The sequence below is a fragment of the Nanorana parkeri genome, unplaced genomic scaffold, assembly GCF_000935625.1.
Source record: "Nanorana parkeri isolate BGI_ZX_2015 unplaced genomic scaffold, ASM93562v1 scaffold1169, whole genome shotgun sequence".
In the NCBI taxonomy this organism is placed as follows: domain Eukaryota; kingdom Metazoa; phylum Chordata; class Amphibia; order Anura; family Dicroglossidae; genus Nanorana; species Nanorana parkeri.
Genome location: NW_017307437.1, coordinates 489520 through 508536, shown reverse-complemented (window position 1 = coordinate 508536; position 19017 = coordinate 489520). Strand labels below are relative to the sequence as shown.

At 47.5% G+C, this 19017-nt stretch overlaps 2 protein-coding genes across 2 annotated transcripts in view; both read right to left on the bottom strand.

The window, feature by feature from the left end:
- Nucleotides 1-2526, bottom strand: part of MFSD6L (major facilitator superfamily domain containing 6 like) — a 9650-nt gene extending 7124 nt beyond the window's left edge. The window contains exon 1 of the mRNA XM_018568299.1: nucleotides 2318-2526. The gene's annotated coding sequence lies outside the window, so the exon portion shown is untranslated. The remainder of the gene's footprint in view (nucleotides 1-2317) is intronic.
- A 3695-nt stretch (nucleotides 2527-6221) lies between these two features.
- PIK3R6 (phosphoinositide-3-kinase regulatory subunit 6) overlaps nucleotides 6222-19017 on the bottom strand; it is a 45848-nt gene continuing 33052 nt past the window's right edge. The window contains exons 10-20 of the mRNA XM_018568301.1: nucleotides 18364-18447; nucleotides 16493-16904; nucleotides 14365-14464; nucleotides 14072-14185; nucleotides 12451-12561; nucleotides 11508-11598; nucleotides 9957-10027; nucleotides 9337-9427; nucleotides 8054-8118; nucleotides 7306-7418; nucleotides 6222-6398 (exon numbers count right to left, since the gene is read on the bottom strand). Of these exons, the coding sequence (XP_018423803.1) occupies nucleotides 6242-6398; nucleotides 7306-7418; nucleotides 8054-8118; nucleotides 9337-9427; nucleotides 9957-10027; nucleotides 11508-11598; nucleotides 12451-12561; nucleotides 14072-14185; nucleotides 14365-14464; nucleotides 16493-16904; nucleotides 18364-18447 (1409 nt within the window). The 3' untranslated portion in view covers nucleotides 6222-6241. The remainder of the gene's footprint in view (nucleotides 6399-7305; nucleotides 7419-8053; nucleotides 8119-9336; nucleotides 9428-9956; nucleotides 10028-11507; nucleotides 11599-12450; nucleotides 12562-14071; nucleotides 14186-14364; nucleotides 14465-16492; nucleotides 16905-18363; nucleotides 18448-19017) is intronic.

The window sequence follows — 19017 nt, the reverse complement described above, 5'->3', positions numbered from 1 at the left end:
GAACGTTTGGGAGGTGGTGTGTTGGGGTGTGGGGGGGGGGGGGGGTATAGGATGATATACTCCATTACCCCGACTCCCGTAGTGCAGGGGGTGGCTCTATCCTCCTGGCGACAATATCCCTGGGAATGCCGAGCAGACTCTGCAGCACAGCGCAAGATTGTATTCTTGATACATTTGAGATCCGGCCAGATGAGAGATGACGTCGCCCTCGTCTAGGTGTAGGAAGTCGGGGAAAGGTAAGTACACTATGTGTCTGTTTTATCTTTGCCCTTTCATCCAGCGTTAGGGAAGGGGAGGGGCACCCGGTGTAAGTGAACCTTGTCACTGGAGGGTCAGGGTCTCCTTGAAATGAATCTTCCAGCCGGGCAGAGGGCACTTGTTACATTTTATAAAACACTTCCTGTTCTGTTCTGAAGATTCATTATAATTCTGCCGCCTATTCTGTTCCACATGCTGCCATTAAAGTGACATTAAACCCTCAGATTTTTTAACATAAACCAATACTGTAATGTGCGCCTTACTGTAATGCAGGGTAGTTTCCCTTCTCTTTGCTGCTCTTCCTTTTAAATCCGTATCTGTTCTCATGCTCTGCAGAACTTCTGTTTTGCAGCAGACTGCTTTGTCTCTGGAATAGATACATGGTGTCTGCGTATACGTTTCTATGGGCTTCTATGGGCTAACCTGAGCCAGCACTACAGGAAGAGGCCCTGAGCTGCAAAGGGAAGTTCTCCCCCAGCATGAGAAGACATGAGGATTTAAAAGGAAGAGCAGCAAAGAGAAGGGAACTACCATGGATTACAGTAAGGCGCACATTACAGTATTGGTTTATTAGTAAAAAATCTGAGGGTTTAATGTCACTTTAATGTAACAGTTCCCCAACATCTTAGTCCTGAACCTCAGGAGAGAGGCACTTAAAGGGAAATTCCACCTTTTAAAATAATAATAAATGAACATGTTTCATAAAACAAAAAAATGTGCATCCAGTATTATTATTATTATTGCATTGGAGCCAGCAAAGCATTGCAACTAGTAGATCCCCGGGTGCAACGCTCTGTCTCCTGCAGACTCTCCATCCCGTCCACATCAAGGTGCGGACATTCAGTATCGTGAGTGGAGGGGCTTCTAGTTCCTGTTAAAGGACCTGTGAACGAACAATGCAGCTGTGGGGGCGGAGCCACGTATATTAAAAAATGAAACAAGCCTGAGGGGAGAGGAACCCGCGATTCAGATAAGTGGAGGGGGGTGCGGATGCTGCCATGTTTCAATTACCACTCAGAATATGGGTGTAACATGACACATGGTCAGAAAGGTGAACGCCGCCTTTAAGCCGTATGCCGCCATGACAGGTGCACTTCACGGACTCTTCCGGTTGGCAAACATCCCTAAACTGCGTCCCGGACCGGTCGGGCGGGTTGGGGATTGTCACCAAACTCGTATTTTCAAAGAAGGAGAAAATAAAGTGACTTGTCTGTCGGCGTGTCATCGCCCAGAGCCGCCGAGGATCACCGCGGGAGGCCGAAAGAGAGTCACATATCATTAAAGACGTGTAAACGTGACGGGAAATCCAAAATGTTGTCACAGGGGAGGGGAAATCTTGTATCGGTGTCACTGCCTGATAGGAGGGTCTTCTCGCATTGGGGAGACTTCCTCTCACTTCCTGCTGCAAAAGGTACAGAGAAATCTCCCCGATGGGACTCCTACATGGGTCCTTTCTACAGCAGTAGCATGCCTCTATATCTGTGTGTGTCCACTCTAAACATCCAGGGGCATCCCGAGGCTGGGTGACACCCGGAGCGGAGACCGGGTGACACCCCACCGTGACGTTATTGCGCATGAGCAGTCGTCTTATTAATGCCTGCCGGCGGCCATCTGGCACAGAGAGGAGGGGACGTTCACCTGGCGAGTCCCCTCCTCTCTCCTGACACTGACTTTTCATAGGGGGGTGATTTCTTTGCTATTTATTTCTCTTCACTTCCTGTTCTGGTGACGCAACAGGAAGTGAGAGGACGTCTCGTCAAGGTGAGAGACACCACAGAAATAGGTGTCCCCACTGGAAGATATACCCTCTCTTCTTGTTCTGGTGACGACTCTAAGATTTTGCCATTTCCCAGAAAGGGGTGGGGGGTGACCACCTAAGAGAAGCGATAAAACACAGGCATGGGTGCTGAGTCCTCATCACTTCATCCAAAACTAAAAATATAATATAACCTAAAATAACACATTTCCATATATACACATATGATGCAGCCACACAGCAGCGGATGGACAATGCCTTGCTATGATGTACTGTGACAACGGTGATGACGTCACCACGGACCTGCAGTTGCCGGGCTCACAACGGACTCCCCTTTTCCTCCCTCTGCGTTCCGGGGCTCTTGGCCGCCGGGGGCCCCTCCATAACGCACCGGACGCAGTGTGGCACCTGCTGGCCACGCCCACCGCCTCACCTGCCCGGGGACACGTCACTTGGCCTCCCTGGGTGCACCGCCACCGCCCCTTTCCTCCCAGATGCTGCCGCCCGGCAGGTGTCGCTGTTCGCCCGGCTCAACGTACGCACTGCGCGCAGCAGCCTGACCATAGAGAGGGGAGGAGCCGGAGGAGCAGCGTCCTCTGCTGCCATCTTGTGTCTATATAGCTAACTGCATCTGCACGGGAATTTGATCGCTCTGAGAGAAGATAGGCATCATAGTGGCATTAAACAAACTGCAGAAATGTCAGAGGAGAGAAATACAAAGGATAATATGTTATGCCAGTCCGGCTGATAAAAAAAATTGGACTTGTTGCCAGCCACATCCATGGTTGCCAGGTGCAGGCAGGATGGGATGCTGCCAAGAGCACCCCAGGTTGCTAAGAGCTGCTTGGGGGATCTTTATGGTCCCTATATATCTCCCCACCCAGCTCTTAGCTACTCAGGGATGCATTGGCTGGCATTGTGCATCAGAGCGGCCATGCTGCTCTACCTGGTGCCCCCTCAAGTGACGCAAAGTGATCACACCTTAGGCAACAGCCTCATGCATCGTCATTATAGGGACGACCCTGCATAATCAGTGCAGTCTGCTCATGGGGGAGCTAAAAGAGGTTTATTTGTAACAAAAGTTCAGCTAAGAATAAAGTGTACATTATTTCGGATATTATTATATTATTAAAGTGTAATATACAGCAGTGTACCAGTCCCTAGATGTGGTGGCTGCATTCATTTTCATTTTAGGTTTTCATTCCTTTGTTTTTTTTGATATCCTGGCCGGTCTTCCTGTCCTAGGGTGACGACAATCATTCTCCCCATGGTCCCTGTGTGTGTGTAAAGTAGTCACCGTTCCAAGCTCACTCCTGTGATGTACTACAATCTCAATACAAATGAGTAAACTGAACCTGAGATTGTAGTCCATCCCAGGAGTGAGTTCAGAGCGGTGACTACTTTACAACACACACAGGGACCATGGGGAACAGATGTAGCCCCCTCCAGAAGGAAGGACAGTGTCAGCACCAATTCAGAGATGATTGGAGGATCTACAGCCAGTGGCGGAACTACCAGGGTCGCAGAGGTCGCGGCCGCGACCGGGCCCTGGAGTTCGGCCACTTGGAGGGGGCCCAGGACAGGAGGAAGGGGCCACTGGTGACCGCTGATTACCAGTCCCGGGACCTCTTCCTCCCGTCCTGGGCCCTACATGCTTCACGCTGCTCCCCTCATCTTGTTCCGGGCGCAGCGTGAAGCATCATCCAGCCGGGCAGCAGGCAATGAGAGGGAGCGGTGTAATCCCCGCCCCCTCATCACACAGAACTGCCGCCGAGTGCCGAGTGCTGCGGACACGAAGGGGGACACCAAGACAGGGAGCTGGAAGTATCAATGAAGGTGACATGGGGTCGCTGGGGACATGAAGGGGGAGATGAAAGAGGACAGTGTTTTTTTTTTTTTTCCTTGTCTAATTTTGTTTAAAAAAAAAAAATCTAATTTGTGTTTTCTGGGGGGGGGGGCCTTCATGGGATTCTTGCATGGGGCCCTGAGGTCACTAGTTACGCCACTGTCTACAGCCGAATGATACACAAATAAGATGCATTGTTGTACATAGTTAAGGGACTTGAATGTATTTTTAAGATTTAATTCCTGAGTTTAGTGTCACTTTAGGAAACAACTTTGCCTGGAGTTCTCCTTTAGGCTGCGCTACTATTTGAACTACAAGCATCCCCTCCTTACCTCATCTCTATTACACAGATCGCTGGAGATAAGTGGGGAAGCAGGTAACATGGTTTGAGATTTCAGTTCAGTAGACGGGCAGTTGAAGGACACTGAAATTCTATCGCGATCACAAAGAAGGGAATTTATCAAAACTGGAGCAGACAAAATCTGGATCAGCTGTGCATGACAACCAATCAGCTTCTCTCTTTAATTTTCAAATCTTAAAGGAGAACTATGGGGTAAGTGTTTTCCTCCATAGTTCTCCTGAGGGTCCCGGGAGGACATAAACTAGCGTCCTCCCATGACCCAAAGCTCAGTATACCGTGAGCTGCAGCTCGCGTTATTCTGAGACCGCCGCAGCCAGGACGGATCCCGGCATTACTGTTGAGATCCACCCAGCTGCGGGAGTGACATTGCCGGTATGTGTTTGCTCACTTCCCGATCTACTGAGCCGACCTGTGACAGTTTCAGTGTCACACATCGGCTCCAACTATGAGGATGAGTAATTTTCATTCACCTCATAGTTCTCCTTTAACGGCACAAACTGAAGAGAGAAGCTGATTCGTCGCCATGCACAGCTGCTCCAGATTTTGATAAATTCCCCCAAAAGTATTTTTCTTTACCTGCAGAAAATGTACTCGTTCGGAAAAAAAAACAAAGCAGCCGCCACATCAAAGAACGGGTAAGCTGCAATGTATGACGTCTTTGTTCCTGGATTTAGATACACTGTAACAAGCCTCAGTCTACATTGTGACTAAGGATGGGCTCAGGCGTGTTTGCAGCTCCACGTGCCGAGCCCACAGCGCCAATCACAGGCACTGAGACATTTCCCGATCTCTGCAGCTGCGGATCGGGAAAATGTCTCAGTACCGGTGATTGGCGCTGCCAGCTTCCTGGCGGGCCCGGCACGTGGAGCTGCGAACACGCCTGAGCCCATCCTTAATTGTGACATCTCACACCAACAACAAACCATTCACAGAGATCCCAAAGTTTATTTTTACAACAATTACAATAAATAAATAGAATCTTCAATCTGTAATAACAAAGACGAGTCATCTCCTTCCCGCCAAAGACTCGCCGATATTTGTACAGACAGCCGAGGAAGATGGCGGCATTCGGACTGAACATCAGCCAGGCGCGGCCACATGTTGTGAACCTCAGCCAGGCGCGGCCACGTGTTGTCAACCTCGGAGGTACAAACACTCCATGTGAATTCGGCTCCAGTGTATACGTGTATTCCCAATGGATGTCCTCTTGTTAGCAGCGCTCCTCAGTCACGAGTGTGCCGTCACTTTAAGAAGTCTCTTAGCCTGCATTGGATATTTGAGCTGTAGGGCGGTTGACTTTTTTTTTCCCTTTCGGGGAGGTCACCAGGATCTACGCACCTGTCACCGCCATTACCATGGGGCTCCCGCTGTCTCAGTTCATTTTATAGTGTGCATGATGCAATAGGAGACCCCCCTGAGGTGGGAGAACATAGAGGTAAGGCAGCGTTGGAGAGTAACGCTGCTCATTAGACTCCGCCTACTAATTAAATTGTTCTTTAGAGAAGAACTCAGAGAGTTTAAAAATCTTTGCTACCCCCGCACTGCAAGGGTTAAGTGCTTGTTTTGTCTATAGGCTCCATTAAAGAACATATACTCACTCGGTCCTGTGACGGTCAACGTTTACCCCTGTCCCCCTTTGCCCCAGCTGTGGCATGTCCCTTGGCTTCCTCACATCTAATGCAAGTCAATGGACCTGCATCAGACATAATGACTTCACGGGTCCTTAGACCGCCGGAGCCTGAGTGCACCAGTCTAGCAGCCCGGCAGGACTGAGGATCGGATGAGTATATCTGTTTTATTTGACCCCCTTAGACAAAATGAGCACTTAACCCTTGCAGCACGGGGGGAGCCCCACTGCAAGGGTACTGTTTTTTTTTAATTCCCAGAGTTCTTCTTTAGGAAGACTCATTGACCCTGTGCAACTTAGTTCATGAGCCAGGAGATGATGGGAGTGCAGTTCATGAGCCAGGAGATGATGGGAGTGGAGTCCTTGTTTGGGGTAGTAGTGGTCTTCCTGACGTCACTGGATAATGCCCGCAAATGTATTGATTGGGAGCAGTAGAGATTTGGTCATGTATCGGCTCAGCCCGCCGTCTTCCTTCCCGTCCCCATGGACGCGAGATGCCCTCATCTTCTGTAAGCTATATCCGGGCTCCTGGCAGGGGGCCACCTCAAAGCTAATCAATAAATACATGAAAATCGGTCAATGTGAGAAATGACTTTTATAAGATCAATTTGTAGTTTCATTTTGCCCATTTAAAGGAGAATGTCGCCACAAAACATTGTATATTATTATGAGGCTGGAAGACTGGTTCTGTAATCATCGTTACGTCACCTTCATGTGATAGTCAGATGTTAGGAAGTTCCCCAGGCATTCTTATTACCTTGCTGCACACACAGAGGAGGAGAAGACATGCAGAGTAACTTCAAATCTGACCTCCATCCTTCCCTTCAGTCTTCTATCTGACCTCCGTCCTTCCCTTCAGTCTTCTATCTGACCTCCGTCCTTCCCTTCAGTCTTCTACCTGACCTCCGTCCTTCCCTTCAGTCTTCTATCTGACCTCTGTCCTTCCCTTCAGTCTTCTATCTGACCTCCGTCCTTCCCTTCAGTCTTCTATCTGACCTCCGTCCTTCCCTTCAGTCTTATCTCTGACCTCCGTCCTTCCCTTCAGTCATCTATCTGACCTCTGTCCTCCCCTTCAGTCTTCTATCTGACCTCCGTCCTTCCCTTCAGTCTTGCGCAGTTCCACCGGCTCCTCTCTTCCTCTGATGTCACTGCACACTGGGAGCTTCATAATCACAATGTGCATTAGAAGTTGCAGCAAATCAGATAGAGCTCCGCCTCATAAAAATCAACACCTAGAGGGGCTGATGTATAAAGTTGCACTCAGTGTATAGCTGGGCGAATGCCGTTTGCATGACTCTACCACCACTAGATGGCGCCCAGGAGCAGTTGTCTGTATCTGGATCAGCCAGCAGCTGTCCATTGCTGCACATTAATCCCAGTCGACAACGGTCTGCGTCCAGCACAGCCGTGACCGTTCTGGGACGGCAGGTTTTCATTTTCGCATTTTCTTTTCTCACCTTGAGACGTTGGCGTAGGTCCTTCGGCTGTCCTTGTCCAGCTGGAGGCTCAGAGTCCTCAGCTCCAGGCTCCTCATCTGTACGCTGGACGCCTTCCGCCCCTCGCTGTTCCCCTGTAATGGTGAGAGCCGTGACATCATTACGCTGGCTGGATGACATCATCACACTCAAGCTGCCCAACGCTTCTCTGAATTCTCTTTACAACAATGGCAGCACTAACGTGACTGATGTCGGTATTTTATGGTTTCATAAATTACTCGTTCAATCCGCAATCTTGCAGAGATTGAACCTAAAGAATCCGACCTCATTTTCTGTCCTCGTTGTTTAATTCTATGAGGTCTCCAATGCGCCTTTTTAGACGTGTGCATCCTACGCACCTCTTACCCCACCCCCAGTGCCTAAAACATGAAGCTGTCCGTATTACAGTGTATGAGAGGCCGGAGAGTTCAGACATAAAATTGTTGGACTCCCTCCTGCTGCTCTCTGACTACTCTATTAGGAGGCAGTGAGGCCACTCCCATTGACAGCCTGATTTTAAACCAGGTGATAATAGGAAATTAATATGTAAATGGATTGTAGGTGATCAAATGCAGTTTATAAAACATTTCAGGTTCTTTTTTCCTTAGGTGTATATGTGATTTATAGGAAAGCGTTTACATATTTGTCTGCAATTCCGTCATATATTCCCTTTAAATGAGATACTTCTAATGAAGAGAAGCAGGTGACCCTGCCCTGGCCTTGTACTTACCAAACTTGAACGTCCTGAGGAGGATTTCACCGGCTCGTCAGTGCAGATGTTCAGACACACCAAGTCTGCAGGAAAGAAGCATGATTAGCTTTCCTTGCTGTGCTGGGTCCTGGGTTCAACTGCCACCAGGCCTCACTACATGGACCATTTATGTCCCCAAATCTCCTATAAGCTTTAAATGTTTTTTTAAATGTGATTGTAAAAGTTGAGTTCAGTCTTTTTTAATCTGCAGCTTTCATTAAAATAATCCCTGGTGATCCTACCAAGAAGGTTTATGTTTAGACACTTCCTGTTATGGGGTGACAGCTGACTCCCATTAGTGCACCTGCGTTGTCACCCTGCCACATGCTCCCCTGGTGCAGACTATAAACGGCCGTGCCAACACACATTGCACAGGCAGGGTGCACCGTTGTCACCATCAGGAAGCCGGTCTAGAGCAATGATGTGCAGTCCATGCTGGGGTGAGTGCATGTAGACAGGAAGTAGTTTGTGCACAGAGCAAGAACATTTTAATCTGGTTGGAGTTTACATTTACTTTAACTGTCTTCCCTCATATTGTCACTGCTGTGTGTTTGCATGCCTATGGTGGGGAATCAGAGTGTAAGCTCCTAAGGGGATTGATGCAAATGGTCTATGTGGTGGGGGATTAGAGTGTAAGCTCCTAGGGGGAACACTGCAAATGGTCTATGTGGTGGGGAATAGGAGTGTAAGCTCCTAGGGGGAACACTGCAAATGGTCTATGTGGTGGGGGATTAGAGTGTAAGCTCCTAAGGGGATTGATGCAAATGGTCTGAATATAAGGTTCTATAAGGACCGATGCAAAAGGCCTATGTGGTGGGAGATTAGAGTGTAAGCTCCTAGGGGGAACACTGCAAATGGTCTATGTGGTGGGGAATAGGAGTGTAAGCTCCTAGGGGGAACACTGCAAATGGTCTATGTGGTGGGGGATTAGAGTGTAAGCTCCTAAGGGGAATGATGCAAATTGTCTATGTGGTGGGGGATTAGAGTGTAAGCTCCTAAGGGGATCGATGCAAATGGTCTATGTGGTGGGGAATAGGAGTGTAAGCTCCTAGGGGAACACTGCAAATGGTCTCTGTGGTGGGGGGTTAGAGTGTAAGCTCCTAAGGGGAATGATGCAAATTGTCTATGTGGTGGGGGGTTAGAGTGTAAGCTCCTAAGGGGAATTATGCAAATGGTCTATGTGGTGGGAGATTAGAGTGTAAGCTCCTAAGGGGATTGATGCAAATGGTCTATGTGGTCCTGGTGTGAGGAAGTACTCTCACCTTCACTGTCTTTATTGGGTATGGCTTTGATAATAGCTCCAGCACTTCTGAGCACCAAAGAGGCATCCTTCCCCCGGTTACTGGCTAATGCCTGCAACAAGAGCTTTATGTTATATAGAAACCAATATAAGCACCACAAATACACAGATCTGTCTTCATGTTGGATAAGATGGTCACAGCAAACCATTATGCCCCAGTAGCACCCTACGACCCATAGCAGGGAGGCCGTTTGCTAATTTCTACAGAGAACACCCCTGATGCCTCATCTACCTGGAACAGGATTTGTAGAACATGTGACCTTTCTACCTGCCACAATATTTGTAGTTGTGTTCATGATTCACAAGGCGACACCGCCACTTCCTGTTTTAGCTTTGTGGCTGTCTGTGTCACCTGCCCAGTCATCAGACTTGGAATATGTTGGGTTTTTTTTAATGCTGAGGTCATCGCCGAGCTTTTTGGCTCACAGTGCATTATTCTCAAAGTTTCAAAATCATTCCTGGCTCCTGGTTTTGGAAACCGTTTCCATATCAGAAACAGAAACAAAGTTCTTGAATGGAATGTGCAGTGTAATGAGTGTATTTGACATGATATATATGAGATGTAAACAGCCGGAACGTTACCTTTTTATAGTGAACCTGGATCCCGGCGCCTCGAAAATCTGCAACGGTCTTCTTTCTGGTCATCGTATTCACTAGATGAAGAAAACTTTTATGAAAAGATAACTCGGACTCATTGATTGGATGAAGAACATTTGTGATCATTGTCATTGTGATCCAGTTCATGAATTTATAATGTGATACAATCAGGAAACATTTTTATTACACACAGGGGCGTAACTAGAAATCACAGGGCCCCATAGCAAAATTTTGTATGGGGCCCCGTGATTTCTAGTTATACCCCTTGCAGAGCCCACTCGACATCCCACCTGAGGGTGACCCTGCTGTCCACCATGCTCCCCCGCTGCTGCTGGCTCTCATTGACTGTGGAGACGAACGCGCCGCTGCACAGATGATCTGAACAGCGGCGTGTTCGTCTTCAGCAGCCAGTGACAGCCAGCAGCAGAAGATCCCATAGCGACCCAGGCGGCCCGCACGGCATCTGGCCGGGCCCCACTGTGCCCCGGGCCCCATAGCGACCACCTGGGTCACTATGGCGATTGTTACGCCACTGATTACACATGTAAAGAGTGACAATTGTATACCCTGAGACGTCATACTGACTATGGGATCTCGGTGCTTATGCCTTCTAGGTACCAACTCCATTCTACCTTCACATGTGTCACTGAACGAGGTTTGTTTCTCTCTATTCTGTTGGAACATCTTTTTTTTTATATGGAAATAAAGAATAAAACTAAAATTTTTCTTCTGCTCTGGGAATGTCATCCTTCTTTACTTAGGATGACTGACAAGGAGAAATCATATGGCCACTGAATTCAGAACTCTCAACCTGCATCCTGCTCCCAGGTCATCAGGTGATAAAACAAGGATGCAGATGACAGCCCTGAACCCTGGGATAACCCCTCCACCTGTTACTAAACCAAGCTGGAAACGTTCCTAATAACAGACAGCACTTTCATATAGTTACATTGAAGAGTCCCTGTCACCAGACAATCCATTTTAACAACAATCTTATATGTGCATTTGTTGTATTTTCTGCATGTCATTTACCTGTAAAAGCCTCTCTTATGTAGACATCCAGTGGCGTCACTAGGGGAATGTGGCCTGCACACCTCTGAAAAGTCAGACACTCGGTCGTGGCAGGCATCCAATAAATGAAGGGACATTCATTGAGTGAATGTCCTTTCCTCTCTCTGCCAGTGTCCATCACCAAGATGGCCGCCGGCAGGTAACAGCGCGTGACGTCATCACTTGCGCGCGCGATGACGTCACGCACATGCGAAATGGCGTCACTGCAGGGTGTCACCCGGTACCCACTCCGGTTGACACTTTGCTTAAAGATGCCCCTGTAGACATCCAAAAGCCCTGAGACTGCTGCTGGGTGCTGCCATCTTGCTTGTGATCTCAGCAGGCCAGGCAGACGCGGAGCTGTCACTCAAGTAACCCTCTAGACCAGTGGTAGGAAAACTCAGGCGAAATCAGGACAAGCCGATGTGTCCGTCTATGGGCGCTCTCAGTATGTAGTCAGGTTTGTCGACCAATCACACGACTTACATTTAGCAAAGGCGCAGTCCTGCATCTCCACCTTCAGCTCAGTCAGGAAGACATCCTCCACCGGCTCCAGCGTCAGGTCTCTGAAGTGGATCTGAAAGAACATCGGATCTTAACAGCAACAAAATATCCAATGCATGGAGACATTTAAAGCCCATTTGGGGGTCACAAACACTTTTTAATCTACATTTTAATATAATAATAATTTGGGAATAAACATAAAACAAAAAGGAAATGAAGAAAAACAAAAATAGATAACAAACAATTGTAGCCAAAATAGTAAATTAATAACACAAACAAAGTCCTCAGGATGTTTAAGTGTTTTTGTAGAATCAAAAGAAAGATAAATCATTAAAGCTGAACTCCTAAATGAGTAAATATTGTCCTCATACAGAGTCATGTGTGTTCTTCCTGAATCTCGGAGAGCTTTGTGTATCTCTTCCAGATCTGTGCAGTAATCCAGTGTGACACTTGGAGCTTCCCGTAATAAAGACCGCTCACTGCTGAGCTCTCTCTTTGGGTAGGATGACTGGTCTTGTCTCCACCCACTTCTTTTATTAAGACCAAGCACTGCTGCTCTCCCTCCTTGTGCAGCGTGACTGGTCTTGTCTCTGCCCCTTCTGTAATAAAGACCGGTCACTGCTGATCTCTCGCCTTCTGCAGGGTGCAGGTCCATTGACTTACGTGAGAACACTAAGGAATGTTCAACAGCTGGAGCAGAGGGGAAGAAAGGTGAGTACTGATCATGCTGGGAGTGAGGATCAGGTGAGTATATCTGCTTTTATTTGAGCCCCCTAGACATAATGAGCACTTAAACCTTGCAGTGCAGGGATAGCCCCACTGCAAGGGTAAGTTTTTTTCTATACCCAGTTCTTCTTTAAAGACTGCAGGATGTTGCTGTACAAAAAGCATGCGGCGGACAGTGTGGTGGGTATGCTATACTCACCTTCACATTGTAAATCTGAAAGTACACCGGCTGCAGTCCATAGCGCAGGTAGTATGAGGCGACATCTAGGATGAAGGGATCAGAGGCGGCGTCTCTGCTCGGACATAGAGGCTGTAAAAGAACATATCTGTGATTATGGGCCGGTCAAGGTACAGTACAGCCAGACTCGGAGATCAATCCTAGAAACATACGGAGGCAAGCCGTTCTGCTCAGGGTTCTTGTTTGCCATTCTGATATTATTAGTGTACTTCTCTCTTTTATCACTCCTCTGCTAGATAGTGAGCCAGTTTCCTGGAACACCTAATCCTGAGCCCATGGGTTCCATTCCTACCAAGGACAATACCTGTGTGATGTTTGTATGTTCTTTATGATTTTTTGTTTGTTAGGTTGATTGGTTTCCACTCAAACTGGCCCTAGAATGCCTGATGACTCAGATTGTAGATCGCAAGCTCTTCTGCCCATAGGTCCCCTCTGAAGTGCGGCAGAATTTATTGACCTTGTATAAATCATTAAAGTGACACAAAACTCAGGAGTTAAACCTTAAAAATACATTCAAGCCCCTTAAAAGAGAACTATGGGGTAAGTGTTTTCCCCCATAGTTCTCCTAAGGGTCACGGGAGGACATAAACTAGCATCCTCCCGTGACCCAAAGCTCAGTATATAGGGAGCTACAGCTCGCGGTATACTGAGACGCCGCAGCCGGGACGGATCCCGACATTACTGTCGAGATCCACCAAGCTGCGGGATTGACAGCTGGCTCTGCCTATCAAGAGGCAGAGCCAGCCGTACCCGCCCCCTCCCCCATCCGTTCCGCCAGTCAGCGCTGGAGGATTAGAGCGGGGAGGGGGGAATCCCTGTGGGGAGCTGTGACTGACGGTCACTGCTCTCTACAGGGAGATGATTGAGAAGTGAGCGAGCGACACTATGTGTTTGCCCACTTCCCGATCTATTGAGCCGACGTGAGACAGTTTCATTGTCACACGTCGGCTCAAACTATGAGCATGAGTGATTTTCACTCGGCTGTAGATCCTCCAATCATCTCAGAATTGGTGCTGACACTGTCCTTCCTTCTGGAGGGGGGCTACTTGTGTTCCCCATGTTCCCTGTGTGCATTTTAGAGTAGTCACCGCTCCAAGCTCGCTCCCGGGATTGACTACAATCTCAATACAAATTAGTAAACTAAATATGAGATTGTAGTCCATCATGGGAGCAAGCTTGGAGCGGTGACTACTCTAAAATGCACACAGGGAACATGGGGAACACAAGTAGCCCCCCTCCAGAAGGAAGGACAGTGTCAGCACCAATTCTGAGATGATTGGAGGATCTACAGCCGAGTGATACACAAATAACATACATTGTTGTTCATAGTTCAGGGACTTGAATGTATTTTTAAGGTTTACCTCCTAAATTTAGGGTCACTTTAAGGCACAATTACATTGCTTGCCTAAGGCAGCCAGCCCAGTATTAGTTTCCATTTTTGAGCCTGTGCTGGGAAAATGGCAATTGGAATGTGATTGCCTGTCATTGACTACACACTGCTATGTGCGCTAGGGCATGACATTACACGTTTGCTGCATCCCAATGTTCATCTTGTTGGGTTCTATAGCCTCAGTCTACTAACCATCAGTGCAATTCTGGAGATCCTGTCGCAGAGAGTGTTGATGTTACGGTCATACCAGGGGTCCACCTGACCCAAGTACTTGCTCAGTTCATGCATCTCACTTGGTGCTTCCTCCTGAAACGAAAAACAAGGGCTGTAGTCACCACAACATCAAGTAGCAATGGGCACAACGGTTTTTCCCATTTGTCGTGTAGAAAGAGCAGAAAGGATGATGAGGATGTATAAAGTAGAGTCATTAATAGCAATTGGACTTAAGTTTGAATCAATGGAGATTAACAGGTAGGCAATTGTACCGTATCAGACATGGAATCAGCCTGCTCTCCATGGACGGGGATACAAAAGAACTGAAGATTGGCCTTAAGGGTCCTGTGGGGCCTCCTGGCTTCTCTCTTCCTAGAGGGTAAAAAAGGACAGATTCTCTGTTTAGCCAATCTAGATCACTGCAATAAGAGAACACAATAGCAATTTATTAATAGAACAATAACAGAACCGTGTAGAATCATTATGTCCTACTATAGAACTGTTTGTTGCATTACCATTTATGACCACAAGATGGCACTGAAGATTTATAAATTGTTCTATGGACAGCCTCTCTTTAAAAAATTGAATCTGCTTACCAATACAGGCTTAGCCGAATCAAATCATTGATCTCATGCAGATCTGCAGAATCCAATGTTTCCAGGACTGTGGGATGCCTGTGACTCCCCCCTGTGTTTCCCCACCTCCCCTCTCAGCTTCTATGTCATTAGTGTGTCCCTGCAGCTCTGAGGAGACATGCCAGTGACATATCTGGGGGCAGCTGGAACCACGGCACACAGTGAGAAGACTGGAAGAATGGGATGCTGCAGTTTCTACAGACTCTTAGATTTCAAAGTGTTACTTGTAAGTAAAGTACATGTATGTTATTAACTGCAGTGCCTATTTAAAGAGACTCTGTCACCCGGAGAAAGCGCCCACACCCACACTTATACTCCTTTCTCAGTGCAAAATACCCGGAACCGGGTGCTTCCAAGTATGGGGAGCATGTGACCTCCACCCATGTGACAGTACTTGGGTCTAGGTCTGAGTATTGTCACATGACAGAGGGGGGGTGATGTCAACCCTCTCTCTATGACGTCAACCCTGCCTCTATGATTCCAACCCTACCTCTATGACGTCAACCCTCCTTCTATGATGTCAAGCCTCCTTCTATGACGTCAACCCTCCCTCTATGACGTCAACCCTACCTCTATGACTTTAACCCTCCTTCTATGATGTCAACCCTTCCTCTATGACATCAACCCTCCGTCTATGACGTCAACCCCCCGTCTATGACGTCAACCCTCCCTCTATGACGTCAACCCTACCTCTATGACGCCAACCCTCCCTCTATGACGTCAACCCTCCCTCTATGACATCAACCCTCCTTCTATGAGGTCAACCCTCCCTCTATGAAGTCAACACTCCCTCTATGAGGTCAACCCTCCCTCTATGACGTCAACCCTACCTCTATGACGCCAACCCTCCCTCTATGACGTCAACCCTACCTCTATGATGTCAACCCTCCCTCTATGACGTCAACCCTCCCTCTATAATGTCAGTGCTCCCACTATGCTCCGGCACGGCACTGTGTATTATGGCGCTAGCTGTGATGGAGGAAGGAACAGTAGAGAATGGCTGGAAATATTATTTGCACCTATGCAAGTCAAAGTATCTGCTATCATGGAACTTTGCTGTGAAGCCCATTCCTCTGTGCTAACTGCCACTGCAGGCAAAAGGAGGCAATAAAATGACGGTACTCTGCTCTGCAACTAGTGGACAGAAAGTCAGCTGTGTGCTCAGAAATATGGCTTCTGGGAATGCCACCTTCCTTTTACACATCTTCTGTTAATCTTCAGAAACCTTGACATATTTCTTGAGTGAAACATCTTAGATATAAATCAGAAATCATAACTATAATCTGTTACCGGGGACAGTGCCAGGTGGTCATATATAGGTGCTGAAATCCAATGGCTGCTGCTGCCTTTCCCATAATCCTCTGCTCCTGGAAACATAGGGCTGATGGGACTTGTGGAACTACTAGTCCCATGAGGTATTGTAAGACAAACAGCCACAGGCATGACTCCCAGAGGCAGAGGCTTGATTGGATGTATAGTTTGAGCACAGTTGAAGTGCTGAGGTTTCCTACCCCTGATGTGGGGTTCAGTAGGCTAAATCATGATTTCTACTATCTTGCTTTCTTTCCTCATGTGAATAGTGAGGATCTGGTGTTGCGAACTATCCTACAGGAGGATAAAAGCTACTGAACCAACATGGCGGCTACCTCTGCCTTGTTTCCCATGATGCCCTGCTCTGTAAAGATGGAGTTGGTTCTGCTCGTGTATGGGCTACCCAGGCTCTGCAGGCACGTTCAACGAACCACATTTTAGGTGTGATGGATACCTGAATGAGTAGTAAGCTTTCGCCAGTCTCCCCAGAGCCCGGTCGTCCCCCAGAACGATGACCCGAGCAGTGGGCAGCGTGTCAGGACAGGAGGAGACCTCAGTGCTCTGCCCCGACAGCCTTTGTAGTGTCCCCGTTCGGCTCCCCTTGGGCGCCTTGGTGAGGTTCTGAAGCAGGACGGCGGAGTCCAGGTCGGGCCCTTTCTTCTTGATACAAGGCTTCCTGTGCAGCTTGGCCGGTTCCTTCTCCTCCGCCCCGGGCAAGTCCCTCTCAATCCCGCTGTCGTTGGACCACACTGAAATGCGGTTCTGCTCGTTGCCTTCTGAGTCCATTGCCAGTTCCGGCATCTTGAACGACTCGATCTCGCCGTCTGTGGCTTGCGTCTCATGGGTGAACAGCATCAGCTCCTTCCCTATAGATAGAAAAAAGACTGATCAGTGTTTAGAAACATTTCACAGAATGGAATCTACACACATCATTGTTGTCACACTGGGGCTCTGTAATGTCTGGGTGTACCCCAGGACTGAAATAGAACATATCTGTGATTATGGGCCGCTCAAGGTTCATTACAGCCAGACTCAGAGATCAATCCTAGAAACATACGGAGGCAAGCCGTTCTGCTCAGGGTTCTTGTTTGCCATTCTGATATTATTAGTGTACTTCTCTCTTTTATCACTCCTCTGCTAGATAGTGAGCCAGTTTCCTGGAACACCTAATCCTGAGCCCATGGGTTCCATTCCTACCAAGGACAATACCTGTGTGATGTTTGTATGTTCTTTATGATTTTTTGTTTGTTAGGTTAATTGGTTTCCACTCAAACTGGCCCTAGAATGCCTCTAGGACTCAGATTGTAGATAGTAAGCTCTTCTGTCTATATTAGGGATGCACCGATACCAAGTACCGTACTCGGTACAAGTACAGATACTTTTCCAGCTTCAAGACTAGACTAGAATAAAATTCAAAAGTTAGGAACAGCTGTTATTTGTAAGGAGCACACGGAGCTCCTGGGATTTGGACATCTCTGTTTTGACGTATGAATTTATTTTTATAAATATATATATAAGTGGTGCACCGATACCATTTTTGCAAGTACAAGTACTGATACTCGCCCAAGTACTCTCAGATACGAGTACTGATACATTTTTGTTTATTGTCATGTGACAGTTTTTCTAAAACAACACAGACTAATGATTTCAGGGCAGTGGTGGAGCGCCAGAGCCCGGTCCCAGCTGCAACTTCTGCAACCCAGGTAGTTCTCATGAAAATGCCGAGTATCTGCACTGGTATCTGCACATCCCTAGTCTATAGGTCCTCTCTAAATTGCTGCAGAATTTATTGACCTTCTATAAATCATTAAAAATACACTAAACCTTAAAAATACATTTAAGTCCCTTAACTATTCACAACAATGTATCTTATGTATGTATCACTCGGCTGTATGTATCCTCAAATCATCTCTGAATTGGTGCTGACACTGTCCTTCCTTCTGGAGGGGGGCTACTTTTGTTCACCATGGTACCTGGGTGTGTTGTATAGTAGTCACCGCTCCAAGCTCGCTCCTGTAATGGGCTACAATCTCAATACAAATTAGTAAACTAGACATGAGAGCTTGGAGCAGTGACTATCCAGGACTGGGAACTCAGCACAGGGATAGTTGGAGCCCCTCATATAGGGCACAGTAGGTGTACAGACGCGGGAATTCAGCATTTGGGATGGTGGGAGCTCCTCATTAAGGGCACAGCAGGTGTACAGACCCGGGAATTCAGCATTTGGGATGGTGGGTCCAAGAGAGATAGAAGAGACTGTCCTGCAGAACATTTCCAGACAGAGATAAATAAAGTTCAGAAACTGGTGTAGAAAATAGAAATTACATAGTTGATCGTCGTCAGTCCATAGGTGGACACTAATATTCGGGCTGGGAAGAGGGATCCTTTGAAGCTTGGACTCTGGATCTTCTGGAAGATAAAAGAAAAATAACACGTCAGTGTTGGACAATGATTGTTCTATGAGTTTAGAATTATTTACAGTGGACAGAGCATCAGATATATGTTATCCATTTAAGTTGCAAAAAGCCAGGTAATGTGTCAGTGTAACACTTCCAGGTATTTATTACTTCTCACAGAGATCACAGGACTCCCCCCGACAATGCCTTCATCTGCTTTTCACTCCAGAAGGGCTAAGCCATCTTTGTTCATTGCTACGCCTGATGAAGGGACCCTACGTGGCCCCGAGAGTGCTTGTGTAGCTGACATAAGTTCTCAATAAATCCACAATTTATTATCCTTTAAGGATTTCGATGTGCTGCTGACGTTTCTGCTATTATCTACAATTGGCGGTGCCATCCACGGTCATTCCAAGCACCCCCTCCCTGACTACAGGGTTTTACCGGTAAGGAGTGCAACTAGCCTTCTCTTTTTTCTTGGAGGTGTCGGGGTCTTCTATCTCTTCTTGCCCCCCCAAAAGCCCTGGCCTTTTGGTCCTTAGCGGAGCGTCAGAGGTGAGATATGCAGTATGTTACCACTGAG